The sequence below is a fragment of the Helicoverpa zea genome, chromosome 24 (genome assembly GCF_022581195.2).
Source record: "Helicoverpa zea isolate HzStark_Cry1AcR chromosome 24, ilHelZeax1.1, whole genome shotgun sequence".
NCBI lineage: Eukaryota > Metazoa > Arthropoda > Insecta > Lepidoptera > Noctuidae > Helicoverpa > Helicoverpa zea.
The window spans coordinates 431,461-457,952 of record NC_061475.1 but is presented as its reverse complement, the minus strand read 5'-3'; the positions used below and the strand labels follow the sequence as shown (position 1 = coordinate 457,952).

At 36.4% G+C, this 26,492-nt stretch overlaps 2 protein-coding genes across 4 annotated transcripts in view; both read left to right on the top strand.

The window, feature by feature from the left end:
• LOC124642501 (homer protein homolog 1) overlaps window positions 1-23,134 on the top strand; it is a 53,603-nt gene extending 30,469 nt beyond the window's left edge. For 2 of the 3 annotated variants that reach the window (XM_047180968.1, XM_047180970.1), the window contains exons 7-11: window positions 12,196-12,362; window positions 15,528-15,643; window positions 16,840-16,956; window positions 17,416-17,512; window positions 18,075-23,134. In XM_047180968.1, the coding sequence (XP_047036924.1) occupies window positions 12,196-12,362; window positions 15,528-15,643; window positions 16,840-16,956; window positions 17,416-17,457 (442 nt within the window). In that variant the 3' untranslated portion in view covers window positions 17,458-17,512; window positions 18,075-23,134. The remainder of the gene's footprint in view (window positions 1-12,195; window positions 12,363-15,527; window positions 15,644-16,839; window positions 16,957-17,415; window positions 17,513-18,074) is intronic. The other variant, XM_047180969.1, reaches the window with a different exon arrangement.
• A 1,115-nt stretch (window positions 23,135-24,249) lies between these two features.
• LOC124642299 overlaps window positions 24,250-26,492 on the top strand; it is a 169,673-nt gene continuing 167,430 nt past the window's right edge. Inside the window, exon 1 of the mRNA XM_047180665.1 lies at window positions 24,250-24,434. The gene's annotated coding sequence lies outside the window, so the exon portion shown is untranslated. The remainder of the gene's footprint in view (window positions 24,435-26,492) is intronic.

The window sequence follows — 26,492 nt, the reverse complement described above, 5'->3', positions numbered from 1 at the left end:
GTTTTCTCTCATCAATATTCACGTTTCAACTCTTGCTAAGTCTTCGATGCCGATGGTTTTATCTCTTAATAAATGTCTTCAATCGGCATAATTTTTGCGATGACATCAAAATTCATACTTATCAGCTTTCTAAAAATCAAAGGATTTATCCTCATGAATATTCTTTCTTTGTACGTCATCGATGTTACATAATATTAGCTTTACTTGGCTGTATTTTCAAAAGACTACCCAGGCATTGACATTGGATGCCCGTCATGTCACAGCTCACAGCGTGAGTGCCAGTAATCAGGATCGTGTTACACGCGTTGTTTATCCGACAGAACACAATACGTGATAATGATGTATTGCTATACTTAGGTAACGGATATTTCAGGAAGAGGATCTTACTTGCCATGGGAAATAAGCAGACGGTCAAGTCGTAGGTCTGATTTTTGCAAACCAAGGGATCGATTTTGACTACCATACTCTTTTAATAGGATTGCTATCTTGTGTGATGTAATTTTCAAGAAATCCCCTTAATATTTTTTAGGCATTTTTTGTTCCATAGGGACCGAATTCGGGAGCAGTCGAATAAGAGCGATTGTTTGAAATCCCCTAACATTCCAATACCGTCCGGACTTGGTGCATCCACAACAGCGTTGTCGTCTATTTTCCCTGATACAAGCTTTTAAAAACCATTCTGTTCATACATATTTCATTCTCCATACATCGTTTCCGGATGTTTGTCGTCAACGGCACATGCAAGCCGTCCATTGATATTTTCTGGATCAATATCTGTGGCCTCACAAATATTTGTTTCAGTACGATTGAAGCAGGGACACATAACATGTATGTCGAGTTTGCCGTATGAGTCAATCAGATGACAGATAGCTGGCGTATGATTGAAAAATTCCAAATTGAAATGCAACTAGTTTCATGGGTTATTTACGGGTTGCTGAACTTTATGTATTGTAGGATTCATAGCATTTTTTCCTGTGGAGACTTGCATTTTTATTGCATTGTTTTATGGTATCGATTCATTGGGAAGCTGATCAAATTCAATTTTTTTAAACGCATTAAATCATTTCAACACTCGATTTTTATTCTTCTCCTGCGTATCGTGTCATATTTCAGTTTTTGCCAATGTTATGAATAAAACAAAATTTGCCATAAGCACCTTTTAAGCTTGCCCCAATTCCATAACGTTATCATTATATTACATTGGAAAATTTATGGATGGTAAATTGAGCACGTCGTTAAAAGCGATATCAATATTTTTTTCATCGATTTGTTATCAAACCTCTTTATAATCTCATTTTGAGCATCATTATGAGAATAACTCTATCAATCCTGAATTACTTCTCTGTCCTACATGTTAAGGGTTATTTGGACCTGTTTCTAACATAAGTATAACATAGTTATTATTCAGTGGTATTTACGAAATCCGCGCGTTCTCCCAGGCACATTAATGTGTCCACCCTTTGTACTGGCTATCATAATGAAATATTTGTCTGCGTATGTGTGCGTGTGTGTGTTTGTGTAAATAATAGCTTGTTGTCCTTTTAGCGAATGTGATTATCTTAACAGTATTGTGTAGAGGGTTATTAAGTCTTCTGATAGTTTTGGTTTTGTTAATTAGTGTTTTAACTAAATGTAAAAGGATATTGCGTTGCTTTTGTCTCTGTTTAATTTAGAATATCGCTCGGGAAGAGCATATGGCATGTTTATTTTTTATTCTTAATGAATTTCTTTAATGTCTACTGTTGTTGTCTAAGAGTTAAGTTGTTGTATAAGATATTCACCATATAGAATAGCTCGCCATTGTTTCATAAAAGAACCGCAGCCAGTGTCGGTCCTTTTATCCCACATTTCTAAACCCAAGGGAAAAGAAAAAAGAAAACGTAACATGATACAGCAATTAGTATATTTGCAAAGAATTTATTTCATTATCCGCTAATTGTTTAATTCAGTTAATTCCCTCTTTACGTCGGAAGTGCAGAAGATCATATTTCATCCTCGGCTAATTCCGTAAAGAGGAACAAGATTGATGATAATAACTTCATTTTATTAGCGTGCCGGAAACGTTGACCGAGCGATTTCAGTGCGTCCACTATCGACCAACTTGTGGGGGAACATACGGTGCTAGGATTGTAACAGTATCGCTACGACAAATGTGTTCTCAAGTCAGACTTCCCTCCTGTATGTAGTCTGACATATAAATAGCAAAAACATAACTTTCTCAAGCACCGGTTTACTTTGCCTTATTCGGCATTTACTTCAATCTGGAAATCTCAATCTCCTCTCATACTTTTTCGGATATATAGCTTACCTTTCAAACTCACAGAAAACAAGGAGTAGATGTTGCCGAATTCCTATTAGAACGAATCAAGTTAAAATTGGATTAGTACCCAAATAAAATACGCAGTACAGCGTTTTGCATTAGATACCTGTGCATTTCACACGGCTTCAATGTAATAACGTAAGCGACCAGGTCTGAAAATTATTAGGGGATAATATAATTGTAAGCTTTGCGTGCGCGTTCCAACTCACGGTCCGTACAATTCAACCTCATTTCAAACACTTCCCTGTTTTATATTGCGTACATTATTACTCGGTGCGTTCTACACATTTTAGCTAATTACATCGCCTATCTATTCCTACACATCAGTCCGATTTGTTCTTTAAACATATTCCACTAACTTCATATGAATTACTGTCCGTCAATTGGACCGAAGAGTTTTGCTTTCGTTGTTCCGCTTTGTGATACGTTTTTCTTTGATGTAACTTTTATAGACGATTGTACTGTTGATATCGAATTTTACTACACCCAGTAAATAGATAGTAATTAGGCTTGTAAATTTTCCGAAGCCTGTATGTTATGTAATCTGATGCCATGTCAATATGATTTAACGGTCTTGTTGTGACTTTGTCTTCTCGTTTATTTATTTTCTCTGGACCAAATAGTAAACAAGACCTGAGAATAGTGAGAATGTTTACAAGGATTGATGTATGCAAGAGGTTCAGCTGACCTGTACAGTCAGATGTATGATCGTTTATGTCTAGATCTTTCTTGAAGAGCACTAAAAACTTGTCTCTGATTTCAATCTGGTTTCATCTAGTTGATTACCTTACTTTCAGTTGATTAAAGTGAGAGATCTGACACAGTATCTTACTCTAGCAAATGCGAACACAATATATTACACAATCCTTGCTTGCTGAAACCACACGTTGTAAACCTTTCAGCGCAGATCAAGTAGAACGGAATCTCGCCGAATAATTATGAAAACAAGATTGCGTTAAACGTTCTCTTCGGCTAATTACCGAGCACTAATTGAATATAAATCCGTTTGCCAACAGCCTCGGCTAGGTCGTTACTTCGTTTGGATATACCATCTTCAGCTGCTTGGTTTTGATTAGCATATAAGCAATTAGCATGATTAAATATCATTTTTGTCTGAATTAGCTTTTGTTCTGGTGATCATTTTCTGAAAGTCGAGAATACATGATTTTCTGTTTAACAATTCGGAGTCTGGCCGGTCGATGGCAAAAGTCCTCTTGGGCTTTATATTTAAGTGGCGCTTCTTAAGGAAAAAAAAAACAGGCACTATGGTATGATAATGTCTAGTCTTTGAAGACCGAATATACACAAATTCTTCTTCATAAATTGCATTACAGTATTTAGACCTCATTGTCATACAGAATTCTACACAAGATACGAGTATGTTCCTTTACACTTTGCGCAAAGAACAATAACGCGAAAACAACTTCTTGACTCACATTAATGGATTAAAAGAAAGCACGAACTGAAGTAAAAGCGAGTCCCATGTAGCTTCACCATTAAAACTTGGCCTCGTTCCAGTCCCAGGACAAATGATTAATTTAGCATCGCAACCAAGCCCCTTGTAATTAATCTGGCCAAGTTTGCACTACAAGCAGTTTTTTCTTCCCGGCAAAACTGCTGGCTACATACGTGGTGATTTTTACTAAGATCTGGGTGATATACGATTAATTTTCTGCTGTGCTGTTTGGCTATTAAGTTTTTGCTTAAGTTTTTAAGTATATTTTAGGTAAACTAAAGTTTTTTTTCTCGTTATATAAGAATATGTACTTTTCTGATGTGGTTAGTAGTTCTGATTTTATTGAGACAAACTGCATGCTACACTGCAACAATTTAAATGAGGAATGGTTTCCCGCGTTTCAATTTATTTAATCCAATTCTTGGTGCATTAAAGAAGCGCCTGTGTCTACTCATTCTGGAAAAACACTATTCATATTTTATTGCCTTCGAGGCATGCACACCTTCTTTAACGTAGAAAGCATCCAAGACTTGTGTCATAGTAAATTAGCCACTTTCAGCGTGTAATTTCATACCATGTCCAAGTAACCCCACCATAATACCATATGTTTATCCACTGGCTACTCTCACTGGCCCACATAGTAATCGATCACAAGCGTTTTTACATAACATGCACGATTCTTACCGATTCGTACCGATGCAGTCCGATGCTTCGGAATCGTAAGATCTTCACGCTCGTTAAAACTATGAGTGGGAAATTTGTTCTAGCAGACTGGCAGTGTATGAGACAGGGAGATAGGAGAATTTACATATCAGGGAGATTTTTGCGTTTCTGTCGGAAATTTCTGTGTCCTTGGTCCAAGGGGCAAATAGATCTTGGGTTACTTGGTTCGCCTCACACACATATCTGTAAACGGGTCTCGTAAAGATCTGCGGTAGTCTACAATACTACCAGATTTTGGCAACCTTTCCACCTACTTGAGTAATTTTATCAGGCACAACTCAGACATTCCCATGATCTTCCATGTCTTGCACAAAAATTTTGTGCGCATTAAAATCCGTGAGCAAATCAAAGTAGAACTTCTGCCGTTCCTCTCCCCTGTAACAAATCTCCACGCTACGCTTGCACGTTAAGCAATAAATAAATAGGCTCAATTATATTATAATACAGTTATGTGCATCGAGTGCACACATGATGCAATGTTGCACGCCGCTGCAGGAACACCTATGGAATTTATTGTCTAATGCAACTATTGATTGTAATAGATTTGCTCTGAAAACGCCGGATTATTTTTATGTTAGTACGTGCTCTATAAAGTTTTATAACTGTAACTGTAATTAAGTAATTAAAGATATGTAAAGGCTTAGTAATTATCTTAGTTGGGTCGACTCAGACCAAAGGGGTTTTTTATTTGTCTGTTACATAGGCCTCTTCATAGAATTTCCGTTGTTACTATTGCACTCATGCAGAGATTTTCTAAGATGGCTTAGTAACAACCTTGGTACTTTTATTTAATTAAGAGGATGGTTCTGGGCGTTAAGGTCGCCGGCAACGTGCTCTGAAAATTTGCGATAGGCTAAAGGGAAAGGGCTGTACGCGTCAAGCCGAGCCCTATGCGATACTTATGGCATATTATGTTATGCGAGACCTATTTCCAACAATGGACTACTACAGGCTGATGATGCAGTCTTCAACGGTAATGAGAATTTATTGTGGCGTGTACCTAGTTTGCATAAGTTGTTACAAAACAAAAGTTCCGGTACAAAACGGTCGTTGTTCAAAATCTACATTGAAATAAATGGACCAGTAAACATAATTCATCATATAACCACACATAATGTGCAAACTAATGAAATATAACGCGTTATGCATTTTTTACCGCGTAAACTAGTGATGTAACGACGCGAGACATTTAGTCGAGATGGACATGCATAATCGATACCGCGTCACCGCACTATTGCGCAACTAACTGTGGTTTATGATCGAAAGTGGTCCGGGATTGACGCTGTGTGCGAAAATATCGATGATGATGTCCTCCTAGCCGATTATCGGCTACGGCGGCTGTTCTCATTTAAGGAGATTAGCCAACTGCGCGGGACATATTATAGTGCACGAGCATTTGCGCAGACACAAGTGCACTCCCTATTCCTTCACTCTCATAGCCCGATGGGACGGCAATCCGACACGACCGGAAAGAGACCAGGCGCAGGACCTACATTTACGTGCTCTCCGATGCACGGGTGTATCAATCACCAACTTCCAGGCTCCGGGCTGCTTTGTGAAAGTCTTCTAAAACCCACAAAGCAATTTCGGTCCGACTCGGGAATCGAACCTGAGACCTCGCGCTCAGCAGCTCGCGAAAATATCGATACTAGGGCTACGTCACTATGGGATAATTTACATAATATTTTTGTACATATTTCTAGTTTCTGTTTATTTAGCTTCCTGATTTTCATGATGGTCGTATAATTAATGAGATGATTTTGAGTATGTATGCAAATTATATTTTACGACAATTTTTGTACGAAAAAAGCAACAATAGTTCTCCAGAATTGTACTGTTTATTTTAAGTTCTTCAGTTTATCTTCATAGTGCACATCGACCCGGTCCGGTACCGGAGTTTGTCAAGCAAATAAAGCTTTCAGAAACTTTATAATTTAAGTTTGGTTTTGTGCCAAAATACACAAGAAGGACACTAAAAAATTACTCGATAGGAATAAGGAGAGAACTGGTGTACACCTTTTTTTATACTTATTTTGTAGCACTTGGCTGACCTCATTGCTTTAGTCCAATTTTGTAGACACCTTTTAGCTAAATACACAAAACAAATGAATGAACTTTAATATGTAATTTAATAGTTCCGTTTACAGTGATATATGAAGTTAAAGCCATGTATTCACTGAGAAACAATTGTTTATAAACACTGTTTCAGAAACAAAATCTACGTGTTTCTGAAACAAATAATTTTGTTTCAGAAACATATAATTTTGTTTCTGTAAACACTACGTGTTTATCGAATGTTTCTGTGCTCCCCACCCGTGGCGGGGAGCACAGAAACAAATCAGTTGCGCAACATATGGATACAAGTGTGGACGCGTGTTTCATTTGTTTATAAACGCCAAATAAATGTCTTCATAGCAAGTAATTTCTCTTTTCTTTTTCTTTTTACTACAAATGGACTTATGCAAATAAATGTAGGCACCACACAACAACACTACTTCCTCGGGCGACATATTGAAACATCTGACGGTGTGGACGGCAGTTTCCGAAACATTGTTGCTGTAAACATCTACGTGATGTTTCAGAAACTGTGTATCTGAAACATTGTTTCCCAGTGAATACATGGCTTTAATGTTATATATCAGTCCAGTTTGCTGCAGCCACAATCTCCTCCAGGTTTCCTTAAGATGATGATAATGATGAGATTTCTAAGACAAACCCATAAAGCACTTGCAACTTAGAAAAGTTCATTGGTTCTTGCCTCACCTGAAAACTCGTGCACTCGTACTTGAGATGCTGGTTCTGTAACCACTGGGCCATTACAATTCATTAAAGGGTATAATTTAGGCGATCACCAAAAATATTTTTAAGACTCTAAGCTGAGGCACCAAATAAAATAAACAACTCTAAAAAAAATAAATTGACTTTATTAAAAGGGCACTAAAGTATATAATATTATGATCCAAAAAAAATAAAATAACATCAGAAAAATCGCAAATCTTGCACAAATATTATTTTTGTTTCCCAAAATGGATTAATGGTCACCAAATTCTATCCAACTAAAAGATTAATATTACTACCAAAATCAAAGTTAGTGACGAAAACGAATCGCTGCAAAACCGACTCCACGTAGTCTTGTCTGCCCTACCCCTAGAGTGCAATTCAAATCCGCGTAGGCGCAGAGGGGCGAGGCGGCCTGCGAGCTGAGGCGCAGGTAGTTTTTAAGGCTCGCCGCCGCGGCTGTGCGGTGGTGAGCGTGAAAACCATCTGCGACGATAAGCTCGCATGGGACCGCCGGAGCCCCGCAGTGCCGGAGCCGTGACAGAAGCCATGCTTGCTGCATGTTTCGTGCTTACATTTTACTACTGAGTTACACACAAATTCATATAACAATAAATAAGCGACGTACGTTTGGGAACCCCAGTATATTAATTGGTATTTGGGAAATATTCTAGCGATCGTTAGCTTTTTTAGTCTAACAAAAATGACCAAATTAGGAGTCATGGTATTACATAATTGGTAACATCTAAGTAGTGACAATATATAATATTTGGTCTAAAGTGTATTTTAAAGGCGTCCATATATTTTTTTAGTAGTCAATAATACGAAAAAATGGTTTTACCTAATAATATTTTTGGAAACGTTATTTGGTGACCATTTATCCATTTTGGTAACCGTTTAGAATTTTTTTGGTAGTAAAATAGGTACTTTTTTGGGTGGTGTTTAAACACAAGCCTTCATTAAATACCAAATTCTGCTGTATCATATAACACTAAACAGATGATGGTACACACAGATGCTTTCCCTTACAGATGAGGCAATGGCGTGCAATAATATACTGAAAGTTACATGATACTGCGATTCTCAACCAACCTCCATATTTTATGTCCGAACGTTCTGCCCAAAAGGATCGCTATTTGCCTATCGATTGGGATATCATTTACTGTAATTGTTGTTAGTAAATTAAAGGTTTCTTTAAAAAGCTTTGTTACACCGGTGCTAGGAGTCTTAGTGTCAAGTCCACGTGACTTTAAGAAACTTTGCATAAGGACATTCTGGTTACTCCCTTTGTTTGTGTGCTATCTACCTACTTAAGGTTGAGACTATTGCTCAGTCAAACAAACGGACTTCTTCCTGGTTCTTATGACTGAGGGATATGACTATGGTCACTCGAACTATAATCACCAACGTTCTCCAGGTTTACCAGTCCTGCGCCAGCTGTCTGCAGTGTTTATACATACACCGAGCGCCATTGAGCAATAGAACACGTTAACAAAGTACCTATGTACCTAATGTGACTGTCGTCACCTAGCCCTAAATATTATCAAATAATATTAATTTATTTTACAAGGCGCCACGATGACGGGCCTCTTAAGAACACATTAACTTTCTATTTTATGGGTCCCTACCCATATTTGCCGGCTGACATGGAGTGCAATAAAAACTTAACAAAATATTTTAAGGGTCTGAAAGTTTCTCACAGCAAAGCAATCAAACATGTGCTAAGCAGAACTTACAAGCCGATGCCAACCGTTAGGGCAATTAGGACCTTGAGACAAAGGACTCAGTATTGAATAGAAGTGCACATGTGCCAAATCCCAAATGGACCCCGACAACGATACTTAGAACAAATTGAGAATGTGTACAAAAAGAGTAATAAATCTATCTCGTAACAAATAAACGAATACGTGAAACAGGACCTTAAGAACAGGGTGGAGTCAGTGCCGAAGGTGGGACTTGCGAGGATGTAGGAAGGGATAGCAGGCCACAAGGGTTTTGAGGGAACTGAAATGGGGACAGTCGGAGCTGGGTCACGAAGAGTACTAGTAACCAAATACTATAGTCGAGTCTATTAGGGAGTCTATATTGAAGATCACCGGGATATTGATAGTTTCGGTTAGATTTGTTAAGATATAGCCGCGATATAATAGTTTCTATCAAGTAAGTGATGCAGGTAGAATGTGTGAGTATCGTGTTTGGTGATGGTCCGGTGAGTAAGACGAATACAATTTACTATGAGCAGATATCTGGTGAGTGATCCCTATTATTACATTGGCTCCAGGTATACCAAAGACCGTGACTGGCATCCCAAGGCTGTTATTTCTAATTACTTTGATATTTGAACTTAATTATAGCAAAGCGTAAAACGAGACTTGGCAATAAGCGTAATGATACTGTGCACTGGCGTAAGCGTAAGAATACTGAGCTTTGATTTATGTATTGCGCTTCTAAATATATGTATCTGTCTCGCATATTCTCTCTTGACTACATTGAGGTACCTCTGACATGCGTTTGGTTATAGGGAGGCGGAGAAGGCCTTCTACTACACTTGCATTAATAATGCACCTACACACCCACAACATTGCCGTGGACTAGGGCATGACTACTATCATATCGAATACACATTTAGAAGGCAGAACCGCATTGACAGATCGCAATATACATATTTACTATACGGCACTAGCCGTATGCCATGTGCTATTGATAACTATACTTTATCTTGTACCGGGATTCAAATGAACCAAACGCTAGTTAAAGCTACTTCTCATGGACTGACAAACCGGCAGCTGGCCTTGTCTTGCATTTGTTGTACGCACTCTTCCAGGGAGCGGGGGTAGGCTTCACCAACCAACCTAAAACTGAACGATAGACCCGTCCCGAGGGATGCTAGAGATCGTGTCGCGTCAGCTGCCACCATACCTTAGGGCCCATATTGGATATTAAGGTGGTAGATGGCAAGACACGCATACTGGACAGGCTAGGTTTGGGGATTTGCCGATGCCTGTCAAGAACGGGGCAGATTAAAGGAAGAGGAAGTGACGAAATACCACTTCGGTGTATACCAATAGCGCTTCTAAGGAAAGTTGCCACCGACCGACGAGACACTGCGCTTGCGTTAGATTTGTATATACCAGTAAAGGGTGAATAGGCTCGCGATGGGGCTTAATATGACCACGCGCCCAGCATGGCTGGAGACTGTCTTGCCCAATGGCAGTTGTACTTCGTAGTACCCTGCCTTAGGATTGGGTAAGACATTTAGAACATAGGGAACGTGACCGCTAGAATCTTCTGTGTTAGTCCTGGCGGCACACGTACGACATGCCAACTGCCCTGTGGTAGCCCATGTCACTAATCGGGGATTGTAGTTTTAAAGTGTAGATTGAAACATACATTGTTGTACGCAAGCGTTATGTATATTTTATGTTAGGTAGGGTTGCTACTCCTCTCACTCTCTACTAGTATCTGTAATTCAATTTGTACCCTGCATGTTAAGTTTGATTTGATTTGCTGACGTCCCGTCTACCCCTGTCCCTAGTTTTTATCAGGCGGGACTAAAAGTAAAGTTAATGCATGGTCCTCTAAGGTGGAAGAGCGTCCAGTAAGGTGACGAGCTCTACAGGGTTGCGCGGACGGCGGGGCGCAACCTCTTCCCCTTCGGGGGAAGCCTGCGGTATTTATATATGTTAGGAAAAACGAAAATTTTTACAGCCTAGGGTTGTCTTGGAACGGTTACACTAACATACCCGTATAGACATTTGCGGACACAATTCAGCGAAAACCAATTTGTCTCCGTCCCGGAAACTAAAGCAACCTAGGTCTATATATCTGTCGGCGATAAGTCCATCGCTAACCGGCCGTTTAGTGATAACTGACATCCGTTAGTAATGAATACAGCATATTATTACGGATGTCCGATATCCATTAATTAATCTTCCAACTGACAGCATTCAATTGACATCGTCAATATCTCTTAATTTTTGAATAAACCTGATTCTATTCATTATTCATGCAAAATCTGTTTTGTTGATTGACTAATGTAATTATTATTCCATTATTCTAAATCCGAGTGTGCGTGGGACGCAAGCCAGATTTATTAAATTAAAGCACTTAAGCTATAAAAGGGATTTTTTATTTATTCCCAGGCGTGATAAAAACACACGGACTTGTCAAATTATCGCAAAAAAATAATACTTATAAAACCGTTTTCTGAAGCTTATGAGAGATAGATTAATTGAATTCATATTCGCCGTGAGGTTCTTATCACCTCAGAAGACTAGTCACCTACTATTACAATCCATTTAAGAAATACGATAAGATCATGTTAAGATTTGGTCCAACACGCGATATATCAGCAAGAATTCGGTGTACTAACGAGAAAAACATTTGAGCGTCTACAAAGATAAACGACCTATCTCACGGAAAGAATGGTTACTCGTATCTTTTTCGGATGTAACGCGAGTTTATTACTATTTACTACATTATTGAATTACTGATCATTCTCGCGATTCTTGTACGAAATGTCCGACATTAATATCTGGATATGCTGTCAGAGAAAATAGTGGGAACGAAGCTTTAGTTTATCTAGATAGAGCTTTCGTAGTATTTTATGATCATATTTTTTGTATGACATAGCTTTATTCTTCAATTTAACCTAAGAAATCTACGAATGTAACGCAAGATGATGTCTATTTTCAATCATATCCAAAACTGCAAAATGTATATGATTTTGAATTCGTTTTTATTTTGTATGAAAAGGAGACCATTTTAGAGTAATCTTGCAATAATGAATTTTTGTTTTCATCCTTGTTATATTTAAAATAATCCCTGTTTTTTATCAATCCACGCGTAACTATGCGGTCATACATAACGTTGTCCTTAAATGAAACGAAATCACTAAATCCCAATTTCTCCCCAACAGCTCAGCGAACGCCAAGAAATGGGAAGTCGAACTGGCCACCCTGAAGAGCAATAACCTCCGCCTAACCGCCGCCCTACAGGAGAGCACCGCTAACGTGGACGAGTGGAAGCGGCAGCTGCACCAGTACAGGGAGGAGGTGGCGCGCGCCAGACACTACGCTGGTAAAGGTAGGGGTAGATGTAAGATTATACGAGCCATGTGGCAGTTCTAGAAGTGTAGGTCTTTGGAGATGATAGGGGAAGATATAAAACTATTCGTGATGTAGGAGCAATGTGGAATATCCTGTGACGACAAAAAGTGGCAGATATCTATACATATAATAAATCTGTAGAAAAGTAATTTTTGTACATTGAAGAAATTGACAAAAAAAATAGCCAGCATGTTAAAGGATAACTAACAGAACCCATTTCCATCATTTTTGTCATTTTTGTCTGTTTGTCTGTTTATCTGTTTGTTTGTTCGGGATTCACGTAAAATCTACGAATTAAATGCAGACAATGCTTATATACAAAAATTCTACGTAACTTGGGGTATTACTTAGTTTTTGTTTCATCGAAATCGATTCACTCTATCAAAAGATATGATTAATTTTGTGAATTCAAGATGTAAAATATTACGACACGCAATCTATTTGTCAAAACTGTACATTTGAATGTTGTATATAAGTAATATTAGTTTATCGGCCTATTATTAATCTTTACACAGAAAATCACACCTTTATAAGTAACTTCGGAAGAAAAAAAAAATGAAAATTTTGTTTAGCCAAGGTTAAAGTAGCTCCATCTGTGGTAAATAAAATACATCATCAATTTGTCAAAGGAGCGAGGTGGTAAATGACAATATTACCATACATTCTTTATAGAGGATTATTATTTTAACAGATGGAGTTGTGTATTTTCCGTAATTCACCATATTTTAACACGTAGTGTAATTTTTCGATAGACATTTCAATAGTGTTTGTCAGTTTGCCGTGCCACATCAAAATCCAACTGTAATTATTACCTTGATGAAAAGAAAATTAATAGTTCTCAGCCAAATTTAAAACGGTGCCATCTAAATTATTTTTTGAACATTATGTCAAAAATGATGACTTTAGTGGAACAATTAATTATCATTTAAAGTTACAGATGGAGTTCATATCAGGATTTTTTCATAAACATAGTTTAGCTTATCTTCCACTAATGTGGTGGCCTTAAAACAAATTACTTTGAGTGAGTAGTATTAAGTAGACCTTAATTATTTTTTCTGATGCAAAATATGTAAACTTAATCCTAGAAGAAATGAGGATCTATCTCTCGCAAGCGCTGCTAAGCGTGAGGAAGGTAATGTAGGATTCTGTAACTTTAAAAACAAGCCCAGATACAAAGTGCAGATAAGTCAAAGTCAAAGTATACCAGAGACATGCTTACTTTCAACTTCTGATCGCAAATACACTGTTCACGATTACGAACAGTCTCAGTAAGACCCGAGCCAAGTCTAAAAACCCTAAAAAACACCTTTTATATAAAACTACGTTTGATGTCATTTAATCACAAAGACAGAATTGTTCTCTGTTGCAAATCCTATCCACCTATATCCTGTCCTAATCCAGAATGCATTGCAGGTGTGCATTGCACAAAAACCAATGGTATCCTATTCGAGAAGTCAAAAGAGTTGACCTGCCAACGTCAGCTTCTGCGCTAAGCAAGTGTTCTTAATAGTACCATCAGAATTACATTCATCGTTGAATGAGGTGAATAAATTTTCAGAAACCACAATAACAGTAGGAGCCAAAGAGTATTATCGCTTCATAGAGCTCTGATTGGCCCCAGGTGACCAAGTCAGGTCTGATTTGTTCGTTCATCAGATCTTTGAAAGTGTTTCGGTGGATACTTACTGTCGTCCTGTTTACGTGTGACACAAAATATGGTATATAAACGTCCTCCGCAAGAGCGAAATTTTCCCGGTGTGCGGTAGTGACGCACAGTATACAACACTTATGTTTCTTTTGATTTGCTGGCTCCACCAAGAAATGACAAATTGCGAGCGTACATTCTGAAAATCTTGGCAAAACTACAGGTTTCAAGTACGAACACATGAAGTGGACTCTCACAGATACGTACATTTTGCCTATTCGTGAACTAATGCAAACATTTCGGTGGAGTCCCGGCTTAGGCCTCCCCCACATTAGGCGTGCGCGATCCTCGGGCGTGTGAGTAGCGCGGGCGTCGCTCACGCGATCCTCGGGCGTGTGAGTAGCGCGGGCGTCGCTCACGCAACGCGCTCGCGACGCACGCGCGGCGCCCGCGCTACTCACACGCCCGAGGATCGCGCACGCCTAATGTGTGGTCAGCCTTACCATGAGTAAGTGAAACTATCCTACCCTATGCGCCTGCTGATGATGATGACTCATTTTATCATCCATCCAGCTATTCCCCAACTATGTTGGTGTTGGCTTCCAGTCACCGAATCTGTTTTAGTACCAATATTTTGCTTGGAGCGACTACCTATCTACAATCCAGTCAACTACACAAGACGATATCCATATTATGGTAAGACTCACAGACTTTCTGGCTTCTGATTAGTCGCAGCAGCTGCAGAAAATGTACAAATGACAGCTTTGTCAGACTCAAAGCTTGTAGACATAGATTATAGCTGTTTCCTGTGAAAATTACTTACGCACCATACGTAATAATTTTCCAAATTGGCTGAACAACGTCACAAACTTTACTTCTTTTGTTTAGATAAATGGTCACATCCACAACACAACCTTGATCAATGAATCTATGCGACTGCTAAGTGCTAATCCTAATTATACTGTCACGTGAAAGAATGCACCTACGGGATAAGTAGTATTTTGACGATTCTATATTGCCCACGCAGACGAAGTTGCGGGCAACAGCTAGTATTGAAATATAGATGTCTGGAGAGGTGGACAGTTTTAGGGGTAGACTGTAAGACAATTCTTGTGGAGATTATCATATACAATATTAGATATGTTTGCCATGGGTTAAAATGAAGTTGGTGGTAGTAGGTAGAAGTACTGGGAAGCAGGCAACAAGAAATATCACATACGTTAAGGAAGGTTTTTGGGCTCAGATTAGCATATGATTTGAGGTCATTTAGATACATATTTTCGCGACGGCTGCTGTCATTCCATCCTTGAGCTTTTTTGGATACTGTAATGATCATATAAAATTTTTATAAATGAATTTTGGAAAGGCAAATAAATATTTCTGAAAATTCTGCAGAAATAAAGTCAAAAATCTTGTTTATTTTTTTCCACAACCTTAGAAAAAGAAATCCTGTTATTTTACTACACAAATATCACAATCCCCATTCTCCCATTTCAGGCGCAGAAGCTAACGAAGTGGAACAACTTCGGCAGCGCGTTGCGCAGCTCGAAGCAGAGTTAGCGCAGAAGAACGAAGAGTTGGCGCAGATTACCAAGTCTAAGAAGAGCGAGCAGGTGGGTGATGCATACAGTTTGTATTATACGGGATCTGCTGTGTAGAACCTTACATAGAGGGGGAGACGAATTTTGGGTGAAAGGGGGAAAATTGGGAAGAAGACTTCTTGTATTTAATATGAGAAAATGTGAGAGTATTGAATGGAAGAAAAGATAAAAATATGTTGAAATATTATATCTTAATAACTCTCCTTCGGGCGCAGTCTGTTAAATAGGACCGAGTGTCCAAAGAGAGACTCGGAAAATCGTAAAATAATGTCGTATTGCATGACAAGGATAAATAATTTTCAAAAAAGTGAAAATATGGAAATGTCCCTCTCTTTTTTACTTAAAATTCGTCACCTATTCAGCTAGTAATTAATGTAATTCAAGCACTAAATATTTTCTGCTTGCTAGTCTTCTGTAGTATGTCGCAATGATTTTTCTGTATAAATATTGTAAATAAATTAATAAGTTGACTGAATAGTTATTTTATCGCAATCATTTCGACATATTTTTTGTTTTTCTACACTCTTTTGTACGTACTATATTTGGAATCATATTTTTAAGCTGCATGTTTGTAAATACGTTTTATGTTAAAGTTTAAGTATGTTATTTTCTACTAATTATGTAACCTGCCTAATTTTATACTAACAAACGAATAAAATCTATTTACTTTTCTTACTCTTCTGTTTTCTTTCTTTTCCTTATTTTCTAATCTATATATAAAGTCCTGTTTTAATATTGCTAGAACTCGATTTCTAATAAAAAAAAAAAACTTTTGCTCGTTAATGGTGAACACACGTCTATTAGAGTGCAACAAGCCCAAAAAAAAGTTTAAAAAATCTTTATATGAACGCTAATGAAATCTGACAAATTGACCGAATTTGCAAGTAGAAGAATATAATAGAATATGAGTAAGTAGATAACAAATTAATAAATAAGTCATGATATGCGTTCACCATAAATGTTTCATTGCATGTATTTATTTCAAAAAGCACGTTTCTAATTTGATGCACTTCTCTGTATATAAAAGTATGCTAAAGCTTTTCAATATTTCATTGCTCGTGTGTTTATTGTGTTTCAAAATGGCTGTACAGAACGAATAAGTATTTTCATTCATATTTACTCAATTTCCGGCCTTATATTTTTCCTACTATTAGCAAAACTTACCGTCGATACAATTTTGCCAATCGATGTTGAATCTTATTTCACAGGACGCAGAAGCGAAACTGGCTCAAAGCCAGTTGGAGTTAGCATTGGCCGCGCAAGACGGACAGCGGCAAGTTATACAAGCATTGAACGATCAACTGGCGAGGCAGCTAGATGAGCTGGTATGTATTAACCTCTTTAACCGCCAGTTGCACAAAGCTCCATTAAAGTCAAAGCTTCATTAAATCTATTGCTGACACTTTTTATCTTGTTGACAAAGAATGAGTCCGCATTAGATTTGAAGATTTAAATAATATAGGCAAACATTCCTCCTTTTTGGGAAGTCGGTTAAAAATGTATGGTTACTAACTTATATGGTTGCTTATATGGTTACTATAGTTCGGCCATTCAGAGAATGCGTTCCTGACACGTCGCGATTGAACTGACGACGTAACTTTGCAATGGCGTTGCAGTTACGATAAAAATATTTTTGCTGGTTGTTTACCGTTTTAACAATTGAGGAGCATTAAAACAACATTATTATATCAATAATCAATGAATGTTATTACGTCGTCAGTTCAATCGCGACGTGTCAGGAACGCATTCTCTGAATGGCCGAACTATAACTTTCTATTCCTCAGAGCACGATCCACCGCGAGATCAACTCAGCCCTACAGACATGAGACGCGGCCCCCGCCTGCTCCACCGGCGGCGCCGCTAACACCACCAATACTACAGGTACGACTAATAAGACAACTACTACGAATATGACGGGAACTATAAATGCTAACAAATTAATAGTCACTATCTCTCTCTAAATAACGTTGCTGCTCTAAATACTCAGCCATGTGAAGCTTCGCACATGCGCAATAGTATTTTATTCATACACTAGCGACCCGCCTCGGCTTCGCTTGCACCTTCCTCTTCAATCACTCTATCTATTAAAAACCTGCATTAAAATTCGTTGCGTAGTTATAAAGATTGAAGCATACATCGATGGCTCCTAAGTATACTGAGTCAACTAACAAATTTTGCGAATTGCACTTTTTTGTGTATTTACAATATTGTTATTGTTATTTGTGTTAATACACAAAAAAGTGCAATTCGCAAAATTTGTTAGTTGACTCAGTATACTTAGGAGCCGTCGACATATGGATATAGGGACAGAGAAAGCGACTTTGTTTTATACTATGTAGTGATTTTAACCGTTGCAGTCACTAGTAACCAACTTCACAGCAGAAAATTTATCTGCCCAGAAATGTAATTTCGATTTTAACTAATATTGAGTTGTTTCTGACAGCAGCGGGTTCCCGGTCGCGGCGGCTGCCGCTGCTGCTGCGGACGGCGCCGGACGCGTACGTGACGGTGAAGGCCAAGAAATGAAGAGTGCTCTCGGTATTTCGCAAGGTGCACGAGTTTTTTTAATTTCTTCAACGTTGGTAGTGTCGGTTGTTGTTTTTCTGTAGTTTCTGTAGTATTTGTACTATGATATCAATGTGTGGTAGGGATGGTCGTATTTGATATTGAGTTGTCGATATTTTTGTGTCGATTGATGATTTCCTTAGTTTTTAAAAGTGCAGAAGTTATTTAAAGTAGGAATTCCAAGTATTAAAATTAAGTTCTAATTAGGATCACTACCAGTCTATAATGTTTGTTCAATCAGTTACATAAAGTTAGTTATTCTACTTCACATTGATATCATCACAGATTTTTGTAATGTTACTAAATTCAGCTTATTTGGTTGGGTTTCAGATATTGTAAAATTTCAATTGGTTTATTACTTTCACAATTTGTAAATCTTGGTCGGAGAAGATAATTATGTTATAAAATTAATTGAAATACTGTCTGTATAAGTATTTCAAATTAAATGTTTTAAACCATGAAGTAGTTGCTATAAAATTGACTAATAACATTAATGTCTCACATTCTTTTTACCAACTACTTCATAAGGTGAATTTAAATTGTTCTACTTGAAATGCAATCAAATTGCAATTTTAATACTTATGGTGCGAACAACCGACACTTTTCCTTCGACGTTAGTTCATCGATAACTTATTTATTGTTAGGGCACATCACTAGCATTGGTTTCAACTGAAAGTATTATAAACAATACGGTATTGATTTCTTGTCATTACGATGTCATCACAGTTTGATTAGGAACACAAGTGGACAAGTTGTTAATCTATGTATTGAACCCATTAAAAGGTTATTGAATCATTGTATAAAATTCAAGAGAAAGAACAGTTAATTTCAGCAGTTAAAACATCAGTAGAATTTGGTTTCATACACCACCATATTATGTTAAGTGTTTTCTCGACTCGCGCCTTTAAATAAACTGTTCTTTTTCTAAGTCATGTAACACCCGATCTCACTAACTGTGGTATTAACTCATTTCGTTAAATATTTCATTGTATTCATACGGCAATGGTGCCTCATTCCCATATCGCTACTAAGCGATTATAAATTTTATCGATATCGATAGTGTCTTTTAAGAGTATTGTATCGAAACGATTACATCGATATTAGAGCTGTATGCACTATAATCCGAATTGAAGTTTATGGCAAAATAAATCGGTATTTCCAATGTCATGTAACACAAATTTGTTCCAACAAGTAAATTCTTAACGAACTCTGTTCGGTAAAGTTTAAGTAACTAAATAAAGTGGTTTGTTTCAAACGAGCGCTTCAAGTTAAGGCTAACGATGTATGAAATTATATGACGTCATACATATTACTTATTAATGAAGTTGTTTCACGGTTTTGAAGATGAACGAGCGCTTTTAAAGTTTATATATCCGTGACGTCACAAGGGCTTTGTAAAGTTACTTGGATTTCATTCAATTATAATTAACAACGTTGAAATATCATGTGGATGGAATTTTTCATGCTTATTATGTCCGATATGCATTTTACAATCATTTGATATAAAAAAGTTGTACAGCTTTGTAATTCATTTTAATTTTCGATACTGTTTTCCCACAATACCACTGCCAAGTATTCATAACAATTGCCGAACTTAAAACTGAAAATTCTAACGGTGCTTCAGTAATCAATGTTTTGACTATTGGATTTTACCATAGTAAATATTCCGCATTTATATGTGATGTATTCCACTAATCAATATCTATATATCTATAAATGAAATAAAAAATACCGATACTCCTTGTTAGAAAACGTGAGAACGTCTCGTTTCAAAGGAAATGTTAGTATGACACTCCATTTGTTACATACTCTATGTTTAAAATCACAATCACCTCTTAGATATAAATATTTGACAAGTATCAACCACGTTTATGTCCATCATAAATGATTATTGATAGTTTTGAGTCAATTCGAGTCAGTGATGTCGACCCACCCTTATCTAAATGTAAATACGTTCGAAAATCGTGTGACCCCACGATTCAATGCCAAAAATAACTAATTTTATTATTAAAATTAATGTATATTTTAAAAGTAGATTTTTAATATTATATTATTGTGTAAGAAAAACTGGTTGCACGGTGAAATACCGAATTAAAAGTATATAATGAGAATATGTGACTCTTGGTTTCGATATTCGCCTGATATATTATGATATAGTCGACAGGCAGTGCCATGTCCTAGTGTATGTGTGTATATTGAAATACTCCCTAATTAATATAATATCGAAATATATAAAACAGTCGGCTAACATATTGCCTCCCAGTCCCTTTCGATCCCCTTACACTTCAAGCTGACGTGATTGGGCATCGTTAAAGGGATTTTAAAAACAATGAATAATAAAGCTTCGATTTAAAAGTTTTTTGAACGCGTTAAATTTAAATAAATATTGCGTAGTATGTAAGAGTATGTATTTTACAGATATATGTAATGTTTACTTACCCAACGACACTCTTGTTTCGATCTGTGAGCCATTTCATTTCGTGTAATGTGCATTTCTTTCGTCTCGAATACATTTTCCAATATTGTTATAATATGTTAAGGTTGATATTTTGAGTGTTCTGACTGAAGGTTTATGTTCTAACAGCTTTATGTAAAAATATGATTCATTTTTTACCAGTCAAATAATAAAAAAAAAACTGGTAAGTTAAAGTGACTAAATGTTGGCAATTTTTCTTCTAAACGTGGTCTTCAGTCAGAACATAAGTTCAATAAATATTCCTACGATACATTAGACTTACGAAACATTTCCGTTTAACTTTCCTACTGTGTAGGTGTATTCTATTACTAAAATAATATTAAACGATAATTATTATTATATTGTAACGTAAAATTCCAATCTTGATGATTTTTAATTAATATATTAAATATATTCATCCTTAGGTGATAAGGTTTCGTGGTTCGCGCAAAATTATTTTGTAATTTGTTATTCGATAAGTATTACTGGAAAATACCGATATACGCGTTCACTTAGAATTTCAATTAATATAAAGTTATTAAAAAACTTTTTTGAAGCTGTCCAAAGTCAGAGCTTTGTAATGAAATGACTCGTACAAAATAATTTTGCGGGATTCATACTATGTATGAAGAAATAATAGATAAAAAATTGTCACCAGTATCCGTCTAACTCCCAAACGTTGACGTAGAACTTAATTTCGACTTTATTTCCATTTGATTAAGTTTGACATTTGTTTGAAAACCCTGTAATTCATAGATCCCTTAGCAAATTAGTGATTACACTTTGGCAGATAATATTTTCTGTGATTTTGTCAAGTTAAATCGTTATTTTAGAATATCTTTGTTAATATTGTATCATAATATTTTATCTTAAAATCTTTATTTTCTTATATCAAATTGTATTTTAATACGTATCCTTGTGTTCATAGTTTTTATTTATAGGAAAGAAGTAATAATTTTATGTTATTACAATAATTACAGAAGAACATTATCTGTCAAAAACCTTGAAAAAAAAATTGAAAACAAAATGATATCATTAAAAAGGCTGAGGACACAATTTTTAAGATATACAATGTCTTCTAAACAGGGTAAATTTCATTTACTGTTGCGTGGATTTTTAAATAGTGATCGTTGTTATTCGATTTTTACTCTCGACATACACTTTCCGTAGATCTTTACAATTTGTTCCCTTATCGGTAGGTCTATCGAACAATATATTATACTCTCTACTCCACTCTTACCTTACGTTCTCTTGTACACTACATGAACAATTTATTATTTCATAGTTAAATAAATACATAGCTATAGTAGGAAATAATGTTTATAGACACAGTATTTATTTGTACATGTAAAGAAAAAAATCTGTTTATCAAATAGATAAAAATTTAGTAGTACTGAATGATCTGTTGGATTATAAGAAATGTAATATAAAATTAGATAATGTTTAAGTGTTATTCCCTTTTAATTTGTAAACCGAAGATGTTAAGTGTGACTACATATAAATAACATTTATAGTATAGATAGTTATATGTACTATATCATAGTCGTTACAATAGATGAGATTATCATTTTAAATGTATCTGGGCTGGGAGATGACATTTTTTGTTTTTCTAGTGGTCTGTTATTTCGGCCCGAACTGTACCCACCGAGTACCACGTGGTGTGCCAATTGTTTTTGCCAGGAAGTGTAATAAATAGTCTTTAATGCCTAATGATCGACATAGACAATCGTTTTACTTTTGAATCCGCCATCTTGTTGTCGTTCAAAAAGGTAAATTGAAAGAGTTTTGTCTCGAGTCGCAAGTATCGGCCACTTGATATTGTTGTATTGTAATCGCATTAATTATAGTTTTAATTGTAATTTATTCAATATAAATTGTTATAGTCTGCGTTGCATTTGTTGGAATAATATTTTTTTTTAACAAAAAATCTCGGAAAAGTCCTGCAAAAATAATAATCTTCGTAATCCTGCGTCATCGTTCGTAATAATTGCATTTTTTTTATTCTCAGAGTCGTCTCGAATGTATTTATCTATTTAATATATTTACCAAATATAATAAATTCAAAATTCATTATTGGTACTACATTATATTGTCCTCAATCGCCACAAGAGGGTGCTAGTTTACCCCATTAATATGGGTTGATCTCAAGAACGTTTTAAAACCCAAACAAAGTAGCTAGCACGTAGAATGTAGGTACACGGGTGTTGCAATAATCTCTTTTAATGAAGTATTCGAATATCGAATTTAGTCACATCATTATAAAATACAAATTAAAGTGACAAATGTCTCCATCTGTTTGGTAATGCAAATTGAACTTTATATAACAGAGTTAAGGTTTAAAATGTTTTATCGGCTGGTGTTTTTGTTTGTCAAATGCAGCGCAGACTTGGTATGTGTACTACGTTATATCTTCCATTAGAAGCGTAGTCGCTGTGAGCTGAGTATGCATATTAAACAATAAATAAATACAATATGGATTTCAATTTGTTTAGTTTTATTTTTATCATCCTTGAGCTAGAATTAAGAGTGCTAGAGGAGATTTTAAACTTAAATAGACGCACTTAATTTCACGCAATAATTTAATTGCTATTATCTAATATGTTGATTTTATCTACTTTTTTATAGCAGTCGATTCGTATTTACGGGGAACTAGCTGTTGTCAATTGTTTGCTATCGCGCTTATGGCGGTGTCGCGATGGGCGATGGCGCTCGGTTCACTTGGAAAATCCGCCAATGTAAAAAGGCTGTTAGGCATACATTTTTTGAAGCCTTTCGCAGATAGTCACGCCATCTGTCTGACAGCATCTAACACTTCGATGACTTGCCGTCCTCTACTCAAGAACTTGAATTTCCTTCTAGGTAAGGATAAGAGATGAAAATGGCTATATCTATAGGTGCAAGTAGATCTAATTTATTTATTTCAATTAAGTTTCTAAATTATTTGTCAATTAAATCTTATCATTTATGCGAGGAAACCTAGTCGTACCCGCGAATAAAAAACCGCATTTAGGTACTAACTACATTTCACACAACAACAAAACTACGCTACATTTTCCTTCACTACATACCTACATTTTCTTGATTGAACACGGAATCCAAAAACAATGTTACGCCGGTAGTATTTTCTCTTTATCATTTCCACCACTAAAAATCCTGTAAACATAAAGATTTTTTATTTATTTTATAAAAAAAATAATACATTTCTCCAGATAATAGATATCTAATGATAATGTTTTATTTATGAACATTAGTAATGTTCTTTCAATTCGATATAGGTACCAAATCCCCTACATAAATATCGCGAAAAACCCTTTTCAGCAAAGCCATTGAAAATCGAAAGTTAAATCGAAGTGTGAAAAATTGAGCTGAACAAAACGCCGGCTTGCATTTTTTATCATCGTTTTATTCCATCTGTTTCGCGTCGCCGAACAAATCCTAATCCCGCTATGCAAACAACGAAAACGTGACAAAAAAAATCGGAAAAACAGCTGAACGTACAGAATTTTTCGAGACATGGCGTGGGACCACAGATAACGCATGATATTCGCCATCGATTTCCCAGGGCGCATGTCACAATTCCCGCCATTTCGCCAGTACCGTGCCGAGCCTCACGCGACACGCACGCGGTTCGCGCTCCACACACATAAAATAATATAATGAATAAAATCTTGTGAATCTAACAGAAATTTGACAGTGATTCCTGTAAATTTTGCGTGTGATCACCAACTTGGTAGATCTCAGACGGTGTTTGACGGAACACGGATCACTGCCACATTGTTTTCGGTGAGATTTTCACTTATTACAAATCGATATATTCGGGAATATAAATTGTCCACAATGATTTTCCAGACTCTAGTCCCATATTTAGCTGTCTCTTAATCCCTAGTTCAACATAATGTACGCCTTAACTTTGAAATAATTTGACTCATGTTGTTAGGACAATGTCGCCGTTCCTATTTTGAAATATTGCCTGCGTATTTTTTCAGGTCGTAAGTACTTAGTGATATGCTTTTATTAAATGTTTTATTTTCTGTATTATAGGGCTTATCTCCATAAAATTCGAACAAAACATAAGAAACTACTCCTACAAAATACATTGCAGTAAAACACAGTCTAAAACAAAAGACGGCGTTTCTATCCCATACTTTATAGTCCTTACCTATTCTCGACAATGTGTAGACTTTATTTTTGCTCATACATTCGGGTCGGAGTAGAAAAATTAGGCGAACACGTTCATACATAATGTATTATTCACTCCGGTGAGATGTTATAACTCATTTTGTTTCTTCAGCGAGAATGTAAAGTATCTACGTGCTCGCGTTACTCTCATGAAGAATTTTAACTGAATTTCGGAAAAGCAGCTTGGTAAATAGAGAAGGTTTTTGGAACTGCGGGTAGATTTGGTGCATGTATGTTACCCTGTATACTGCTGATTTCAATGACCAATCTGTCAGATATTTTGAGATTGGAGATTGAATTATGATGTTATTTTCATGATAAATTATCAATCTCTAAACGGATGCACTAGTCATTGAAAACCACAGTTAAAGAAGTTTCGGAGGAAAGATAGACAGCACCTAGTTAATCTTGCTTACCTACTCTATAAATATACGTAAGGACAATCCTAATGACTGATCACTTGAAATTGGCTCGTAAAAGTCAGCCACTTAAGTCTCCTGCCTATCTATGAACGTGGATATATTTATGACCGCGCCAAACCTAGACGAATCGGACTTGAATGCAAATTATCTTGTTATTGATTAATGATGGATCATAAGTATTATCTGAGGATTTATAGCCAGGTGTAATTGAACTGAACTATTAATTTTCTTCGAGTTGTGAATTTGGATAAGGCTGTTGCTGAAATATGTACTCCTACATTTATGCGCCTAAATTCCGAAAATGTGGATACATTTTATTACAGAAAATAATAGATAGATAGATATATATATTTTTTCCTTATTATTTATTACTTTATTTATATTCTTTATTTACTATTTTATTTATTACTAGCTTTCGCCCGCGGTTTCAACCGCGTCCCGTAGCCGGATGGTGACAAAAACTATCCTAAAACCTCCTGGGTCTAAGTTACCTCCCCTTTAACTTTCAGCTAAATCGGTCAAGCCGTTTTATGTTATGTCGTGACAACGAGCGAGAGAGGAAAGCGGGTTTCATTTATATATATATATATATATATCGATTATTACTCAAGAAAAGCAACAGGAGATCACAGCACAAAAAGAAAGTAATTTAAATAATTTACGCTATATTTTAATTAAAGCGAAGTTTGACATTAATTTCAGAACTGTCAAGTCACCGTTACGAAATTCAGTCGTCAACCATGGTTCATTCTAATTTTCACAGAAAAAGCTGGCTGTTGTTTATTTTCCTCTTTTTCCTCAAATGGCCGGCTGATGCGGTAAGCGCGGTGCGGTTTGTGGCAACGGGTTAATCTAACAATGATTGAATGTACTACAGATGCGTACTTACTATAGCTAGACATCTCATTGTCGCAGCATAAGTAGGTAGTTATGTACCTGAAATAAGAACATGTGTTATTTTGCTATCGCGTAGTCAGTCACATTTTACTCATATTGATGCCCTAGGAATAGAGGAAAATTCTTAAAGTTAGATGCGACTTGTTCTGGGCTGGGTGAGATGACATTATTTATGTTCAGTCTTATGAGACCCAGGCCCCAGGAGGATTTGGGGTCCAGGTAGGTAGGTACATCTTCCATCTTATTTATACTATGCCTCTTAGGTACTGCACCCAAAGAGAAAAACGTAATCCTTTGCAGTTCCGAATGTCGTGCGTCAAAGAAACACTTTTTACATTCCCGG